This window comes from Diabrotica undecimpunctata, chromosome 4 (assembly GCF_040954645.1).
Source record: "Diabrotica undecimpunctata isolate CICGRU chromosome 4, icDiaUnde3, whole genome shotgun sequence".
Taxonomy (NCBI): Eukaryota; Metazoa; Arthropoda; class Insecta; order Coleoptera; family Chrysomelidae; genus Diabrotica; species Diabrotica undecimpunctata.
In genome coordinates, this window is record NC_092806.1 from 36,015,060 (window position 1) to 36,030,319 (window position 15,260).

A 15,260-nucleotide genomic window follows, 5' to 3' on the forward strand; every position below is an offset into this window, starting at 1 on the left:
AATTTCGCTAATTATGTACGTCGTCAGAATGTAATGGCTAAAATAAAAAAAGTTCTAAAACTAAAAGCCAAAGAAAGTTGTAAAAACTGGTGTTCATCCTTAAATAAAAATATGCCTATTAAAAATATTTGGAATAAATCAATAAAAATGCAAAGGAAGTATATCCAGTTATCAATCATCTTAATGATGAATTGATTGAAGAATTTTTTGACAAAATAGCACCTCCATCAGTTAATACTGCTATAGAAATTCAAAATGATCCTATAACTTCAAGCCATTTTCTTCTTAATCCATTTACATGGGAGGAACTTGACTTTGCGTTAACTAATAGGTCTAACACCGCTCCGGGTTAAGATGATATTAAATAACCTATGCTTAAAAACTTCCAAATATAGCGAAAAATATTATATTACTTGATATTTTTAACGATATTCTTTTTAAAGATGCAGCAATTAATATATTAAGAACTATTATTTTCATACCAATCCTTAAACCAAATAAAGAGCCCAACTTGGTACAATCATATAGGATATCTTTTTGATGTCGTGTGTTTCCAAGATTTTGGAAAGAATTATAAAAGAAGGACAAGAATGGTGGATAACATACCTAAATTAAGTTACATTGTCCTAGGTTCTTATAATTTTTCCCTTAAAGACTCCGTCAAATATCTTGGCATGGTACTTGATAGGAAATTTACATGGAAAATGGATATTAATTATTTGTTATACCGATGTATAAAAGGGTTAAATTCTAAAAAAATGGTTACTAAGACTGGTAGGGGAGCTGGCGTTGAAATCGCTTTAATATTCTATTTATATCTATCAATTTTTCGTGTCTATATCATGCCCATATTGAATAATGAATGGCTCTGCTCGTTCACAGATTTTAAACAAAATAGATATCTTGTAGAACTCAGACCTACGTGTATGTCTTGGTGCCATGAAAACAACTCCAGTCTAACCTCTCCATTTTGAAGCTATTGGGCCTCATTTAAATCACAGAAGGCAGTTCCTTGCAAACAAATTTTTTCTCAAAATATCCAGAACCAACAGTTTTCTATATTTAAATATAGTAGTAATAAATGAATAAGATCTTACAAATAAATATTGGTTAAAGAAAAATTCTCCACTACTGATCATGGCACTTTAATTTAATCAAGATATTCTCAGTGATTTATATTATCTCAGCGTAACTTTTTTAGATCTTTATGACTACAATTCATTGTTTCTGAATGTAAAGATTGTAAAACCTTTATATAGCGATAATTTTCACATTGATATTAACATATTATACCCAATACTTGCAAACTTCGAAGAATCTGTGGAAGTCCAAGGATGACGTTGGACGTGCTTTTTATATTCGCTATAAAAATATTAATTATTGCTACAAACTGGATAACATATTTTCTATACTTAGTGCTGAAGCTATTGCAATCTACGAAGCTTTGACATTTTTAACACGGTCTACAATTCATTCTGCTATAAATATATCGGACTCCCTGTCTGTTTGAAATTCATTGGTTTTGACTTAGTACCCTAAGTTACTTCTTCAATTATATCATTATATGCAATTAAAAAACGGATTTTAGAACTGCAAAATGTTAACAAAAACAATAATTTTATATGGATTAAAGCACATATCGGTCTCAAACATAACAAGTATGTGGGTAGGCTGGCAACAAAAAGGTGTAAAAAATGGTTTGACCAATAAACTACTTGTAAGTTTTTGTGATGCAGTAGTTTATGTTAGAATAAAACCATGAACCGGTGAACATTTAGGAGACCATTGATGAAAATAAGTTCAGTTCGAGCTTCAAATGAGATTCCAGCTTAAACCATGAAACCACTACCGCCAAACTTTCTTCTCTGGGGCATACAAGCTTGGGCATATCTTTCGTTTCTCCGTCTCTAAACACTCTCTCGACCATCGCCAGACTTCAAACAGAACCGAGATTCATCAGTCAAGACAATTGGACTCCAATCCTCCAATCCTGTATATCCCAGTGTTGATTTTGTCGCGCAAAAATGAATCGATTTTTACAGTTTCTGGGTTGTAATTTGGGAACAATAGCCGGCCTTCTTGTCGGCTTAGTCCACTTTCATTGAGACTTCCTCTAACCGTTCTCTCACTTACATTTACATTTCAAACTTTCTGAAGACGGTTTTTTGCGGCAATTGCAGTGGAATGGCGATTTCTTTAAAGATTCATCAAAATAAAACGATCATCACTTTGCGAGGTAACTCTTCTACGACCGGAACCAGGTCGACGTGAGTACCAGTCTCTATAAAACGATGCAAAGCTCTCCGTACTTTAGTTCTCGGAATACCTCAAGTTTCGGATACATAAATTTGACGTCTTCTATCTTGTAGAAATGCAATATTTTGAGCAACATCTATTGTAGATAACATCATATCTTAACTATTTACTTAGTTGAAATGCACGTTTAAAAAGCTAAATTACTGTGTAATTACATGTTTTCAACTCAGAAGATAAACAGCGACCACAAAAAAACAACAACATAAACGTAAAAATGGCAAAAACAAGCATACATGATTGCAATAAATATTTAAATTGAGACGGAATATGAAACAGTGGATAAAACTTCGAATTAATTTTTATTTTCAAAAATTTACAGGGTGGCCACTTTTTTTGGCGTTCAGTGTATTTCTCAAACTTTGTTGTTTACTTAAATGCATTGCTACGATTTCTTACTTATAATTGTATAAGGATATTATCACTAAAGTATTTTGATGTTAGTGCCGTCCTCTTAGCGAAGGTTGGCGATGACATCTGCAAAGTCTTCCCTATTTTGGGCTTTCCTTATTAAACTTTGAAAGTCTAATCCTGTCCAATCTTTAATGTTGCGCAGCCAGGTCATTTGTCGTCTACCTGGGCCGCGTCTGCCTTCTATTTTCCCTTCTATAATAAGCTAAAGAAAGTTATACCTGTCGTGTCTAAATATGTGTCCAAGATAAGACGTTTTACGCTTCTTGATAATTTCTGTGAGTTCACATTCTCTATTCATACGCCTTAAAACTTCTTCATTCCTAACGCGGTCGGTCCATGGAATTTTTAGCATACGACGAAATACCCACATCTCAAAGCTCTCTAAACGTCGTAACGAGCTGACTGTTAACGTCCAAGTTTCCACGCCGTGTAATAGTACACTATATACATAACACTTTATCATGCGGTTTCGTAGGGACAAATCAAGATTACGGGTAGTGAGTAACTTGCGCATCTTTAAGAAGGTGTTTCTTGCCTGTTCTATTCTACATTTAACCTCTTGTTCTTGGTCTAAGGTTTCATGTATCCAACAGCCTAAATACTTAAACTTTTTCCCCTGTTCAACTAGATTGTTGTTGTTTGTAACTGGTGTGTGTTTTTTTGAAATTACCATTGTTTTGGTTTTTTTACAATCAGCTTAAGGCCGTATAGTTCTCCTTCTCGCACTACTTTGGTTAACAGAATTTGTAGTTCTTCTTCACTGCTAGCAATCAGTACTGTATCATCGGCATACCTGATATTGTTCACGATTTTTCCATTGACTTTTATTCCTTCTTATGCTTCATCTAGAGCATCTCCTCTGAGTACAAGTTGAATAATAATGGTGATAGTATACAACCTTGTCTAACTTCTCTTTGGATGTTTATGATTTGAGTATTACCCATTTCAGTTTTGACAGAGGCGTTTTGGTCCAGTAGAGTTCACGTATTGTATTAATGTCGTTTGGATCCAGGTTCTTTTTTTGCAAGCATTCTATTAGCTGATCGTGTTTGACTTTGTCAAAAGCCTTTTCATAATCTATAAAGCACAAGTAGACATCTTTTTGTTGATCCCGACACTTTTGCATGAGAACAATGAAACTGAACAAAGCTTCTCGAGTTCCCATACCGTTTCGAAAGCCAAATTGTTCCGGACCCATATCTTCTTCGCATTTTTTGTAAATTCTGTTATGGATAATTTTTAGAAATAGCTTCAGAATATGGGGCATGAGACTTAATAACCGAAAGTCGTTACATTTTTTTGCGTAGTTTGATTTGGGTATAGGCACAAACGTAGACGTTAACCAATCTTGTGGAATTGTACCAGTCTTGTATATACTGTTAAAGAGTCTTGATAATAGTTCTAAATTGTCTTCTTCCAAAAGTTGTATAATTTCACTATGAACGTAGTCAGGTCCAGAGGCTTTTCTGGGTTTCATATTTTTTAAGGCGTATTTTATTTCTGATGTTAATATGGGCAAGTCGTTATTTTCGATGTTTGTTAGTCTATCGATATTTAATGTTCTATCGTCTGAGAATAGGTTTTGTATGTATGTTCGCCATTCAACGCTTATTTCTTCTATTGTGGTCAGGACTCTATCATCCGTGCTTGTTATTGTGCCACACTGCCTAGCGTTTCTGATCCCACACATTTCTTTAATTTTCTTATGGAGAAGTCTATCATCATGTTTATTCTGTAGGTCATCTATCTCTTCGCAAGTTTCTACAAGCCACTGTGCTTTTGCTACCACAGTGACTACTACCTATCTTTTTTCTTATTAGTCTTTATATTTCTTTATATTTATTCCAGTCTTTGTTCTTGTGTTGTCGTCTCACATTCATCATTTCTAATATTTTATTAGTTATCCATGGTTTCTTGCCTCTTTGATTCGTGTATTTAAGGTGGTATTCAAAAGTCCATCATGGAGAAATTTGTAAAATATTAAGCGAAAAGGGCAAGTCTTTGTTAATTATCGACAATTACAAGTATAACTTCCATAAAATGGTTACTAATGGTATTAAACGTCGGAAGTGTGTAGAGAAGAGTTGCAAAGATTTGCAAAGCATTTGTTAAAACTCTAAATATTTTGTAACAGCGTAATTTAATGTAATGATACCCACAACCATAAAAGTTTATTAAAAACATGGCGAAACTGGCAAAAATTAAGTAATGGTGTTAAGCCAAAGGCAATATCCGATTTGTGTAAAAAAACATGGAAGTTGATACACGCGAAATTAAACGAACTCACACTGAAACTCTTATTATACATTTGATCATAAAAAAAAATTGATAATCGAAGAAAACAAGATATTAAATTCCTAGACCCAATATAATACTATCAAATCTTATATTTAAAAAACGAGAACATCAGGAGCAGTCAAAAAATGTTTAAATATACAGGGTGTTCCGTTAAAAAAAGATAAGTGGGTTTCACCCTGATAATATAATTGGCCCTGTATATTTGAAAATATCTTTAATGTATGACCCAATCTATGCTGCAACTTTTACCTAAATATTTTTTTTTGCAATCTCTTGCGGCAAATGATTTAATGGACTTCCTCACATTAATGCCGCACCCTGTATTTTGTATTTTGAGAACGACTCTCCAGGTGGAAATTAAAACGTCAAATATAAAGTATTTTTAATTAAACTTGTGGTTTATTTCATATTTTATTAAATATATTAGATATAATACTGTTTTATTTGATCAATGATGCGATTTTATTTTCATAGTATACTGTTTAAAATAATAGGTCGAAAAAGCAGGCTTTTATTTTATTTATTTTAGTGTAAATAAATAATATGTTATCAAAAAGGTTACTCAAATAAACAAAACGCCGTTCGTTTCTGCTTCTAAAAATAGAGTCAAATTCAACAAAATTTATATACTTGCCTACGGTTAATCCATCAGCAAAATTTAAAATACAGAGCAAAGCACAAACAACACTCCACTTTTTGAAATTGGCCGTCACAAAAACCATTGCATTTAATTTGAAACAGTTTCTCTGTTTCTAACCTTACACGTACTGATGGATATTTACACTAACATCCAAACTGGCCATAACATCGAAATGTGTATCAACCTTGTTTGAATTAATAAGCCTAATTATAATTAAGGTAATTAATAATTTGTACAATGTTACTCATATGCTAATTAATGAAGCTCAAATATTTTGTTTTACGTAATATACGCATAACATGTTAAATATATTATCCATCCAATTTGAATATCTTTACCTAATCGGATTATGCAAAACTGGTTTTCATATAAATGAAATAGTTTATAAATAAATAAAGGGTCCCTGATTATTCTGGATAAATACTCGACAAGGTTATAGAATGGATATTATCAATTAATAGTAATACTATTTATCCAACGATAATCAACATACTAACCATTGAAATTTACCAAAGATAATGGTAAAAAAAATCTGTGATAGTACAATTACAATATTACATATCCCTTTTCTCAAGAGGTATGTACACGATCTGTGTTTAGCCTTACCACCGGACAAAGTCCAAACCACCTTTGACATTTTCAACTCCTATGATCCTCACCTACTCATTTTACATATAAACTTAAAGCAAGTAGTAGTATTCCTGTACACGTGGGTCCACAGGGGTACTAATCAGGTATTAAGGAAATACATGGCCAGTAATCGCTTTTTGAATCACTACTCGTGCTATCGAATGAGATTTAAACATAACCCACTCCAATGTCTAAGTTTTACAGTTCAGAGGCTGACACATGCTCTTCACAGAATGGATTTCCTTTTAATGTGAAAGAATATTTAGTTGCAAAACTCATATTCTTTTTGTCTCATTAATAAGTATTTGTTTACTGTTTCATATCAGAGACATACACCAATTTTGGCTGATGTTGGAAAATCAGATGCCTTATCACTTCATTCTAGTGTTCCACCTGGGTCTATCTCTCAGAGTTCTCCCATTACATCTAACATTTATTGCTCTTTACATTTTTCGCTCAATTCACTTACAACATGTTGAGGTTTCGACGGATTGTACCTGTCAAGATTGGTATAAAGATTGTCAGGTCCATAGGAAAGTTATTCTCCAAAACTAACCATTATCTAAACAGCAAAAAACCAATGTAGTCTATAGAGTCGCTTGACAAGACTGTGAGTTGTCCTACATCGAACAAACTTGTCGTTTCTTAAAAGGATGCCTTATTTCTCACGGAAGTAATATCAATTGTTCAAAACACACGTTTTATCAACAAACCATCAGGCAGATTTTGAGAGCACAGAGATTTTAGCCACTGAAAATAATTATTCTAAAAGAACTTTCTTTAAGATGTGTCACATTCTTCCATGTGTTCAGCATGGATATACCAGCAATACAGGAAATAAGATAGACAGCAACAGGAATTCTGGAAATGGAAGATACTATAGTCTTTTAGTCGGCTAGTGAGAATAGATATGACTACGGATGTGGTTTTGTCATTGCAAGAAGACTAAAATCAGCAGTGATAGATTTCAAGCCAATAAACGAACGAATCTGCTATATTAGACTCAATGATTAGTGGTTCAATCTCACAATATTCTCAATATATGCCCCAACAGAAGATGCTGAAGAAGATAGAAAGGATGAATTTTATGAATTATTAGACCAACAGCATAAAGCTGTTCCAAAATACGACGTCAAAATAGTTGGATATTAGAGATTGCAACGCTAAACTAGGTACGGAAGATTATTTAAGAGAAGTAATTGGTAAGCATAGCTTGCATGATACAACAAATGATAATGGACACCGGCTAACACAATTCGCAATATCTAATAACAAGGCCGTTACATCCACCCAATTCGAGAGAAAGGACATTTACAAGGTCACATGGACTTCAAATGATGGAAGAACACGAAATCAAATAGATCATGTCCTCATTGACGCAATACATTCTAGTAGCATTATTAGTTCGCGAAGTATGAGAGGATCTGGCAGCGACAGCGATCACTTCCTGTAGAAATCTAAGTTAAGAACGCTATTATCAATACAGAAACTGGAACAACAAGAAAAAAGAGAAATATGGAACATAGAAGCCCTACAAACGAGAAATAAAGAACTTGATTATCAAGTAGCAACAAGCAAAAGATTCCAATTGCTAGGAGAGGAAGAGCATAATGTAGAGTTAGAACAAGCATGGCAGCAAGTGGCATCAGTTATAGAACAAGCAGCCAAGCATTGAAAAAAAGGGGACTCGTCCAAAACGGAAATGGTTTGACCAAAAAAGATTGAAAATGCTACAAGACCCCACAGATGAGAACAAAGCAGATTTTAACAGAACAAGAGCACAAACAAGATGACTATTCAGAACTAAAAAGAGGAACTACTTAGAACAGCACATCCAGGAAATGGACAGAAGTGGAAGAGGAATCAAATAAGGAAATTCTTCAGTGAAGTGAAGTCATTCAGAAAAGGTGCAAGAGTTGGAGTAACACAGCCTATGAGAAATGAAGCAGGTGAACTTATAGTGATAGAAACGGAAATCGTCGAATGGTGGAAGGAATACTTTCGGAATTTACTAAATATTGAATGTGAGACGGAGAAAGCAGATATTACGTTTCATTCTGCAGATATTAAAATACCAGCACCAACACTTAAGGAAGTAAAGAATGCGATCGCGTCTCTAAAAGACCATAAAGCACCAGGGAATGATGGAATAAATGGAGAGTTATTAAAAAAGGAGGAAACCTTTTACACCAAAAATTGTATGACATTATTCTGAGAGTATGGTATTAACAGAAAATGCATAAAGAATGGAATGGAAGCGTTATAATTCCCATATATAAGAAAGGAAACAAAGACCAATTCCAAAATTATAGAGGCATATCGCTTATTAGCACATCATAAAAAGTGCTATCAATTATCTTGCTAAAGAGACTCACACCATATTCGGAAGATATTCTAGGCGACTACCAATGCGGCTTTCGTGCTGGAAGGTCAACTATAGATCAGATATTTACCATCCGATAGATATTAGAGAAAAACTGGGAATTCAACCGCGATGTGCACCAAATTTTCATACATTTCCAGCAAGCATATGATTCCATAAAAAGAAGCAAAGTGTGGATAGCACTGTTAGAAATGGGAATACCAAGAAAATGAGTTGAATTAACGCAAATGTGAGTGACAGACTTATATGTGCAAGTAAAGATAGGTAGCAAAACATCGATGCCATTTGGTATAAATTCAGGACTTAGGCAGGGGGACCCCTTGTAACAGTTGCTGTTCAATTTTGCTTTAGAATATGCAATAAGTAAAATATCGTTTCAGCTGACAGGAGGATTTGCTAATCACAGATCAAAACTGTTGCTGGCCTTTGCTGATGATATAGATGCAGTCACGCATTCTACAAGAGGTGTTTTCACAGCTCGAGGAGGAAACAGGTAGTCTGGGTCTCCGAATAATGGAAGAAAAGACGAAATACATTCCATCCACTTTGCATTGTTTTACCTATAATTGACTTAAATTCTGCATATCGCACTAATAATACAATAGTGTCGTAACTCAAAAAAGATGATTTTTCAGAATCAACGAAAAACTCATTTATCATTTCCTATTGCAGTTAAAAAAAATTAATGCGTACTATGTTTCTAATTAATATTAAAGGAAGTTTCTTTGTACTTTTAGCTAAATAAAAATATTGACAGTGAAGTTATTTAAAAATTTTTAGTTAACACTGTATTATTCTAAGCCAAATATTCAAAATGAAATATTATTTTTAGGTATGACATTATTTATGAAATATTTTGTGTTACTACAATTTGATTTACTATTTTTTTTGCGGTTTACGTTAGTTTTTGGTATAACAACAATTTTGGGAACTAATTCTTTGTATTTGTTAACATTGGATCTAAAGAGATTGTATTACACGTTAACAATTACCTAAAACTATTGTTTTTGATATTAATAAATAAATCAAGACTGTTTTTAATTAAGTTTATATTATAATCAAACAAATTCAGATACAGATAACAAAATACACTATTCTTGAACATTTTGTACTTAATCTATATATTTAACAAAATAAACCTTCCAGAAAAAGAACACGAAATCTAGTCATAAGTAATTTGTAGTCAATTAAAAAGACATACTAAAAAAACAAATTATTTAAATTTAGTTTGAATCACTCTAAAAATAAATTATTACTAATTACAATTCAATACAATTTTATTATTTAATCGGTCAAAGCCTTATAGCAAGTTTCACGATAACTACTGGGTATTACATTTTTGTCAAGTAATTCCTTTAAGTTCCTTCTCTTATTTTGAGTTAAAGGTATTTTGCTCTCTAAAAGTGTACTCTCGTGCCAAACCATTAGCAAATAACGAAGTCTGATTTTCAGTTCAAAACTTTTTGGTAGTCTTCATCTTCGTAAGAGTTTTTATATAAAAAAAATGGATGTTCGTTTTCAACACGAAACACCTTAATGTCATGCCATTTTATTTTGTCTTTCTCCTCATTTAATGCTGTATATTGTTGTGGGACATACACTGGACCAGATTTTACGATACACGTTACTTGTTTTTCTATGACGCTATGCACATTGTCACCCTCGTTTTGAGAGTGACCGCAAATCAGAAATTTATGGGTTATGCCTTTGACATTCATTTTCTGTACTGTGTTCGCATATGCTATAAGGACGATTTAATTGTTTTGCTGCCCGCAACAATTACTAGAATAAAATATAAAGTCCTGTTCTCTACCAGGATTAGCCTGTATAATTTTTTCTATACATTACAGAGTACAACTCCCAATATCATTCTATGTTTCACTGTTTGCGTCAATTTCTTGAAGTACTTGATGACTCGTAAATGGCGAAGGTATAGGTGGTGGTTGTACTTTCCCAAAGTCACTGTTTTCTATTTGGGCACCAGGTTCATTATTTGTATTTTCCAGTGACAATAACGACGGTGAAGAGATTTCCTGCTCGCAATCCTCAGTATTTGTTGCCATAGCAACAAGTAATCGCCCACGACTTAGGTATTAAACCTAAAAATGGATCAAGTAATATTATTGGATTAAGTATAAAGGTAATTGATGCAAGAATATCACAAAGAGTGTAGTAACTCTAAATTTATAAAATAAAGTTGTTATTAAGCTTTCTTAATAACACTGCTACATATTTTAAATGAGTTATTACTATCCGGTGATCGACAAATAGATAATGATTAATAAATGTTTTACAAACAAAAACAAAAATGATTTTAAGTGATGATTCAACAATAATGTAGCATGTCAAAAATAATGAACTGAACCAATAATAGTGTCGTTAGTAAAAATATTAATTTAAAAAGTGCTGGTGTAAACCAGTAATGGTGTAATAACTAGAAAAATAACAATGTTATGGTTAGGTTTAAATCAACAAGCATGTAATAACTCGAAATATAGCTATGACAATTACATACCTGATTTAGCAATACTGTGGAAACTCGAAATGATGAGCAAAGCAGCACGTGCGCTCTAGATTACTGTTGGTCGCAGCTAAAGATAACACGATATTGTGAGGAGGGTGACGACAATCGGTCAGTCATGAATACCGCCTTATGGCGCTATCTCTTATTCGTTTATTGCACTATTAAAACGACAGTTTTATTGACTTATAGATAGGGAATTGAATTTTACGTGTGAATATAGTGTTATGTCAATTTCGAAACATTTTGAGTTGGGACACTATTGTATTATTAGTGCAATATATTTTAGCATTATACCCCTTATGTAATAAAATAATTTTTCAATTTAAATTATTTAGGAATTATTGTCACTACATAGGTATCTTCTCTTACAGCCGAGAAAAGCCATTTTGTTCCAGAAAATGGATACAAATAGCTTTGGGTAAAAGTACCACAATAAAATTTAAATAAAGCTTAGGTTTTCGTAAATTACCAACACCATTTTACATATTTAACAAAAATTTGCAGCCCTTTAATCTTTTTTCGCTGTAATTCCATCGCGAAATTACTCATTTGCTTTCCGAAAATATACAAACCATCTCACACTGAAAATCTCCACTATATTTCAGTAAGTAAGTTGAGATATAAAAACCGAGGGCTATAAATCTACAAGAATTTAAATTAGCAAACTGTGCAATGTCAGATATAAAAGAGATTAAAAACATGGCTCCAGAGGCGTAAGAGACTTAGTAAATAACTACCGTAGTTTTGGTGGTTTGTCTAGATTGCTTATTATAAAGTTTTCAAGGCTTTAGCCTGTTTTATTGCAACAATAAATGTTCCACAACTTGGCTTGTGACTTTAGGTTCTCGAATACTAAGAAGGAAAGAGGAAATCAATAATTAAATATAATTAAAAAATACCGAAAACAAATAGAGATCGAGAATAATAAAAAAACTTTGAGTTTTTGTAAGTTTATTAATGTGTTAATAAAACACTAAATAATAAAACAAGTAGTGTTGTATAATCACGAAGTTTTTGCGTCTTTACTAGATTATGGACACAAGAACTACTATTTTAATTAAAAAATTTATCTCCACGTATTCGTTCTCTTGAAAAATTAAACAACCAAAATCTACGTACCAATTAGTAAATACGATAGGCAAATATGAAAGCAAAGTTATTGGCCAAATATTTACCTAATTTTTACATAGCATACCACAACAATAATAATAACGAAAGTAAAGTAGTCCAGTGTAGTGTGGTTTTAACTCCAAATGTCATCATGCATTGATTTTCTTTTAACAGTAGGTAATTTTAATGACACTTTAACAGTAAATAGGAAATATCTCTTATTTTTCTTAATTCTCGGAAACTCCTTAATGCCCAGTTTGGGCGTTGGAGTAATATTTTCATATCTATTGTACCCATATCTTTAATCCCTACCGGTTCCTAGCTAGTTCTGGAATTTGTTTAAATAATTTTTCTTTTTTTCTGCCTATTTTTAATGATTGTTCCAACCATCCCATTCCTAGGCTTCCCTTTCTTCTCTTTCCGTATCTCTTGGATTCCATTACTCTTCTTAATAGCCTGCTCTGGTCCATCCTAATAATGTGTCCAAACCAGTTTAATTTCTTTCTTTGGATTTTAAATTCCATCGGTTCCTGCTTCAATTTGCTTCTTATGTAATCATTTCTGATATCATCTTTTTTGTGACACCAGCCTGTGGTTACTGCAATATACACCTTAGTCCTAACTTCTCTTTCTATTTCTTGATTTCCAAAAATCGTGTTGTTTAGTGCATAGTAAATTTTGTTTGCTTTCTTTACTTTGTTTAATATCTCCTGATTGATTGTTTCGTCTTCTGGTATCAATAATACTCTCAAGTATTCAAAATTTAATACTGTCTCAATTTGGATTTCTTCATAGTAAAATAAAAAATGGTTTCGCTTATCAGCTTTCTTTTGCATTACTATCATACTTTTTGGTTTCTTCAAGTTTATTTCCATTCTTTGTTTTTTCAATTCTGTCACCCATATATTTATCAATATTTGAATGGTTCCTCTAGTGTCTGCAATGTCATCTACATATTAGAAGTCCGTCAAGTCTTACCGGTATTAAGTTTAAATATCCCATCTTAGTTTGCAGATGGTTTGTGGCCCTTTTAGTATTTTCAGAATTTTATCCATTATCAGGATGAATAGTACTGGGCTGTCATCTTGCTTTATTCCCTTTTTAATATTGAATTCATTTAATCTTGTACCGTTGATTTGTAATATGCCAGCGACTTTGTCATAAGTGCTTTTAATTACGTTTATTATTTTCTTCAGAACGTCTCGTTTCTCTTGGATTTTCCATGGTCTCCTTTTATCGACTGTACTAAATGTCGCTGTTAAATCTAGAAATGTGAGATATAAATCTTCTTCATCGTTAATTTTTTTCTATTATGTTTTTAAAGATCAATATACTATCTGTTGTCATTCTTCCCTGTCTGAATGCAGTTTGTTTCTCGTCCAATTTTTCCTCTATTGCAATACGTAGTCTTTTTTCTATTACTCTTGTATGGAGTTTAAAAGTTATAGATGAAAAACAAATGGCGCTATAATTTTCACAGTCCATTTCTTCTCCTTTTTTTGTAAATATGAATTTATTTAATCAATATACAAAAATAGTTTTGTTTTTGACAAGTCAAAGGAATAGTGACAATACATATAAAACATATAAAATTTTTGGCGAATTTAAACATTACAAACATGTATATATTTAATATTAACAATTAAAAAAAAAAACGACAAACACACTTTATGGAATTATAAAAAACATGAAATATAATTATAATAGGGAACTACTCTGACCAAACTAGTACTATTGTGTAAAAGCTGTACTTAGGTACTCCGTTTTTGAATAGAAACAATGTTTTAAAAAGTGTGATTTGATTTTAAGCTTAAACGATAACAAGTGAAGACTGTTTACTTTATCTGGCAAAAAGTTATCAAAGTATATATATATATACTTTGTATACTTTTTGTTTGTATACTATATGTATATATAGTATACAAACTAACATCAGTCGAATATTTTATGCTCTTTTTTAACCTAAAACGTTGTGCTCTAATAGCATCTCTAGATCTTGTATCGTGATCATGGACGTTGGAGTTTATGTTAAACTTACCTTTGTTGGCATGAATTTCAATCAGCGTCTTATATATATAGAGTGAAGGTAGTGGCATAATACCTAAATCCAGAAATAAAGGTTTACAGTGTTCCCTATACTCTGCTCTTGCAAGTATCCTCACTACTCTTTTTTCTTCTTCTTCTTCTTCAGTGCCTTTTCCGGTCCGGATGTTGGCGATCATCAAGGCTATCATGGTTTTGTTGACTGCTCTGCGAAACAGCTCCGCTGAGGTCATCCCAAACTCTTTTTTGTAATTTAAAAATTCGTATGTACTATTAAATTCTTTTCCCTGTCTTTTAGTATGCTTTCTGTTCTTCATGCCGCTCTTAGTATTTTTGTATCAATTTTTTTATCTTTCTTTCCTATCTACTTTACTATTCCAGGATCAATGTCGTCCGCTCCTCCCGCTTTTCTTGTCTTAATTCTTGATAAACCCTTCTATATCTCTTTCATGTTTATTTCTTCCCAGTTTTGTTCGAAAATTTCTTTTTTTTGTGTAGCCTTTGTTCTTCATTTTGTTGGGCTTTCTCGTATTCATTGAATTTTTGTGTAAAATATTGTCTCCAAATATCTATTATATCTTTTATATCTGTTTTCATTTGGTTTTTGTCATTTTTTAAACCTCGTATTTCTTTTCTATTTCTTCCTTCTAGACTTCGTATTTTACCCCAGAAACTTTTGTTATTTTTTCCGAAATTGTGATTTAGTTCTTCACCAAAATTTATCCAGCTAGTTCGTTTCGCTTCTCTAACCTTTAATTTTGCGTTGTCTCTACTTTTTATGTATTTATCTCCTATCTTGTTCTACTCCTGAATCTTCTCTGTCTTATTATTTATCACGTTAAGAACGGCTATGAATAACTGTTCTGATGAGACTTATTAAGTCGAAATACGTATCAACAAATACA

At 32.4% G+C, this 15,260-nt stretch overlaps 1 protein-coding gene across 1 annotated transcript in view; it reads right to left on the minus strand.

Moving 5' to 3' along the window:
- The window catches only part of LOC140439446 (glutamate receptor ionotropic, kainate 2-like), a 63,836-nt gene extending 58,015 nt beyond the window's left edge, over positions 1–5,821 (minus strand). Inside the window, exon 1 of the mRNA XM_072529356.1 lies at positions 5,660–5,821. Coding sequence (XP_072385457.1) covers positions 5,660–5,747 — 88 coding nt within the window. The 5' untranslated portion in view covers positions 5,748–5,821. The remainder of the gene's footprint in view (positions 1–5,659) is intronic.
- Between the last annotated feature and the right edge of the window lie 9,439 nt (positions 5,822–15,260).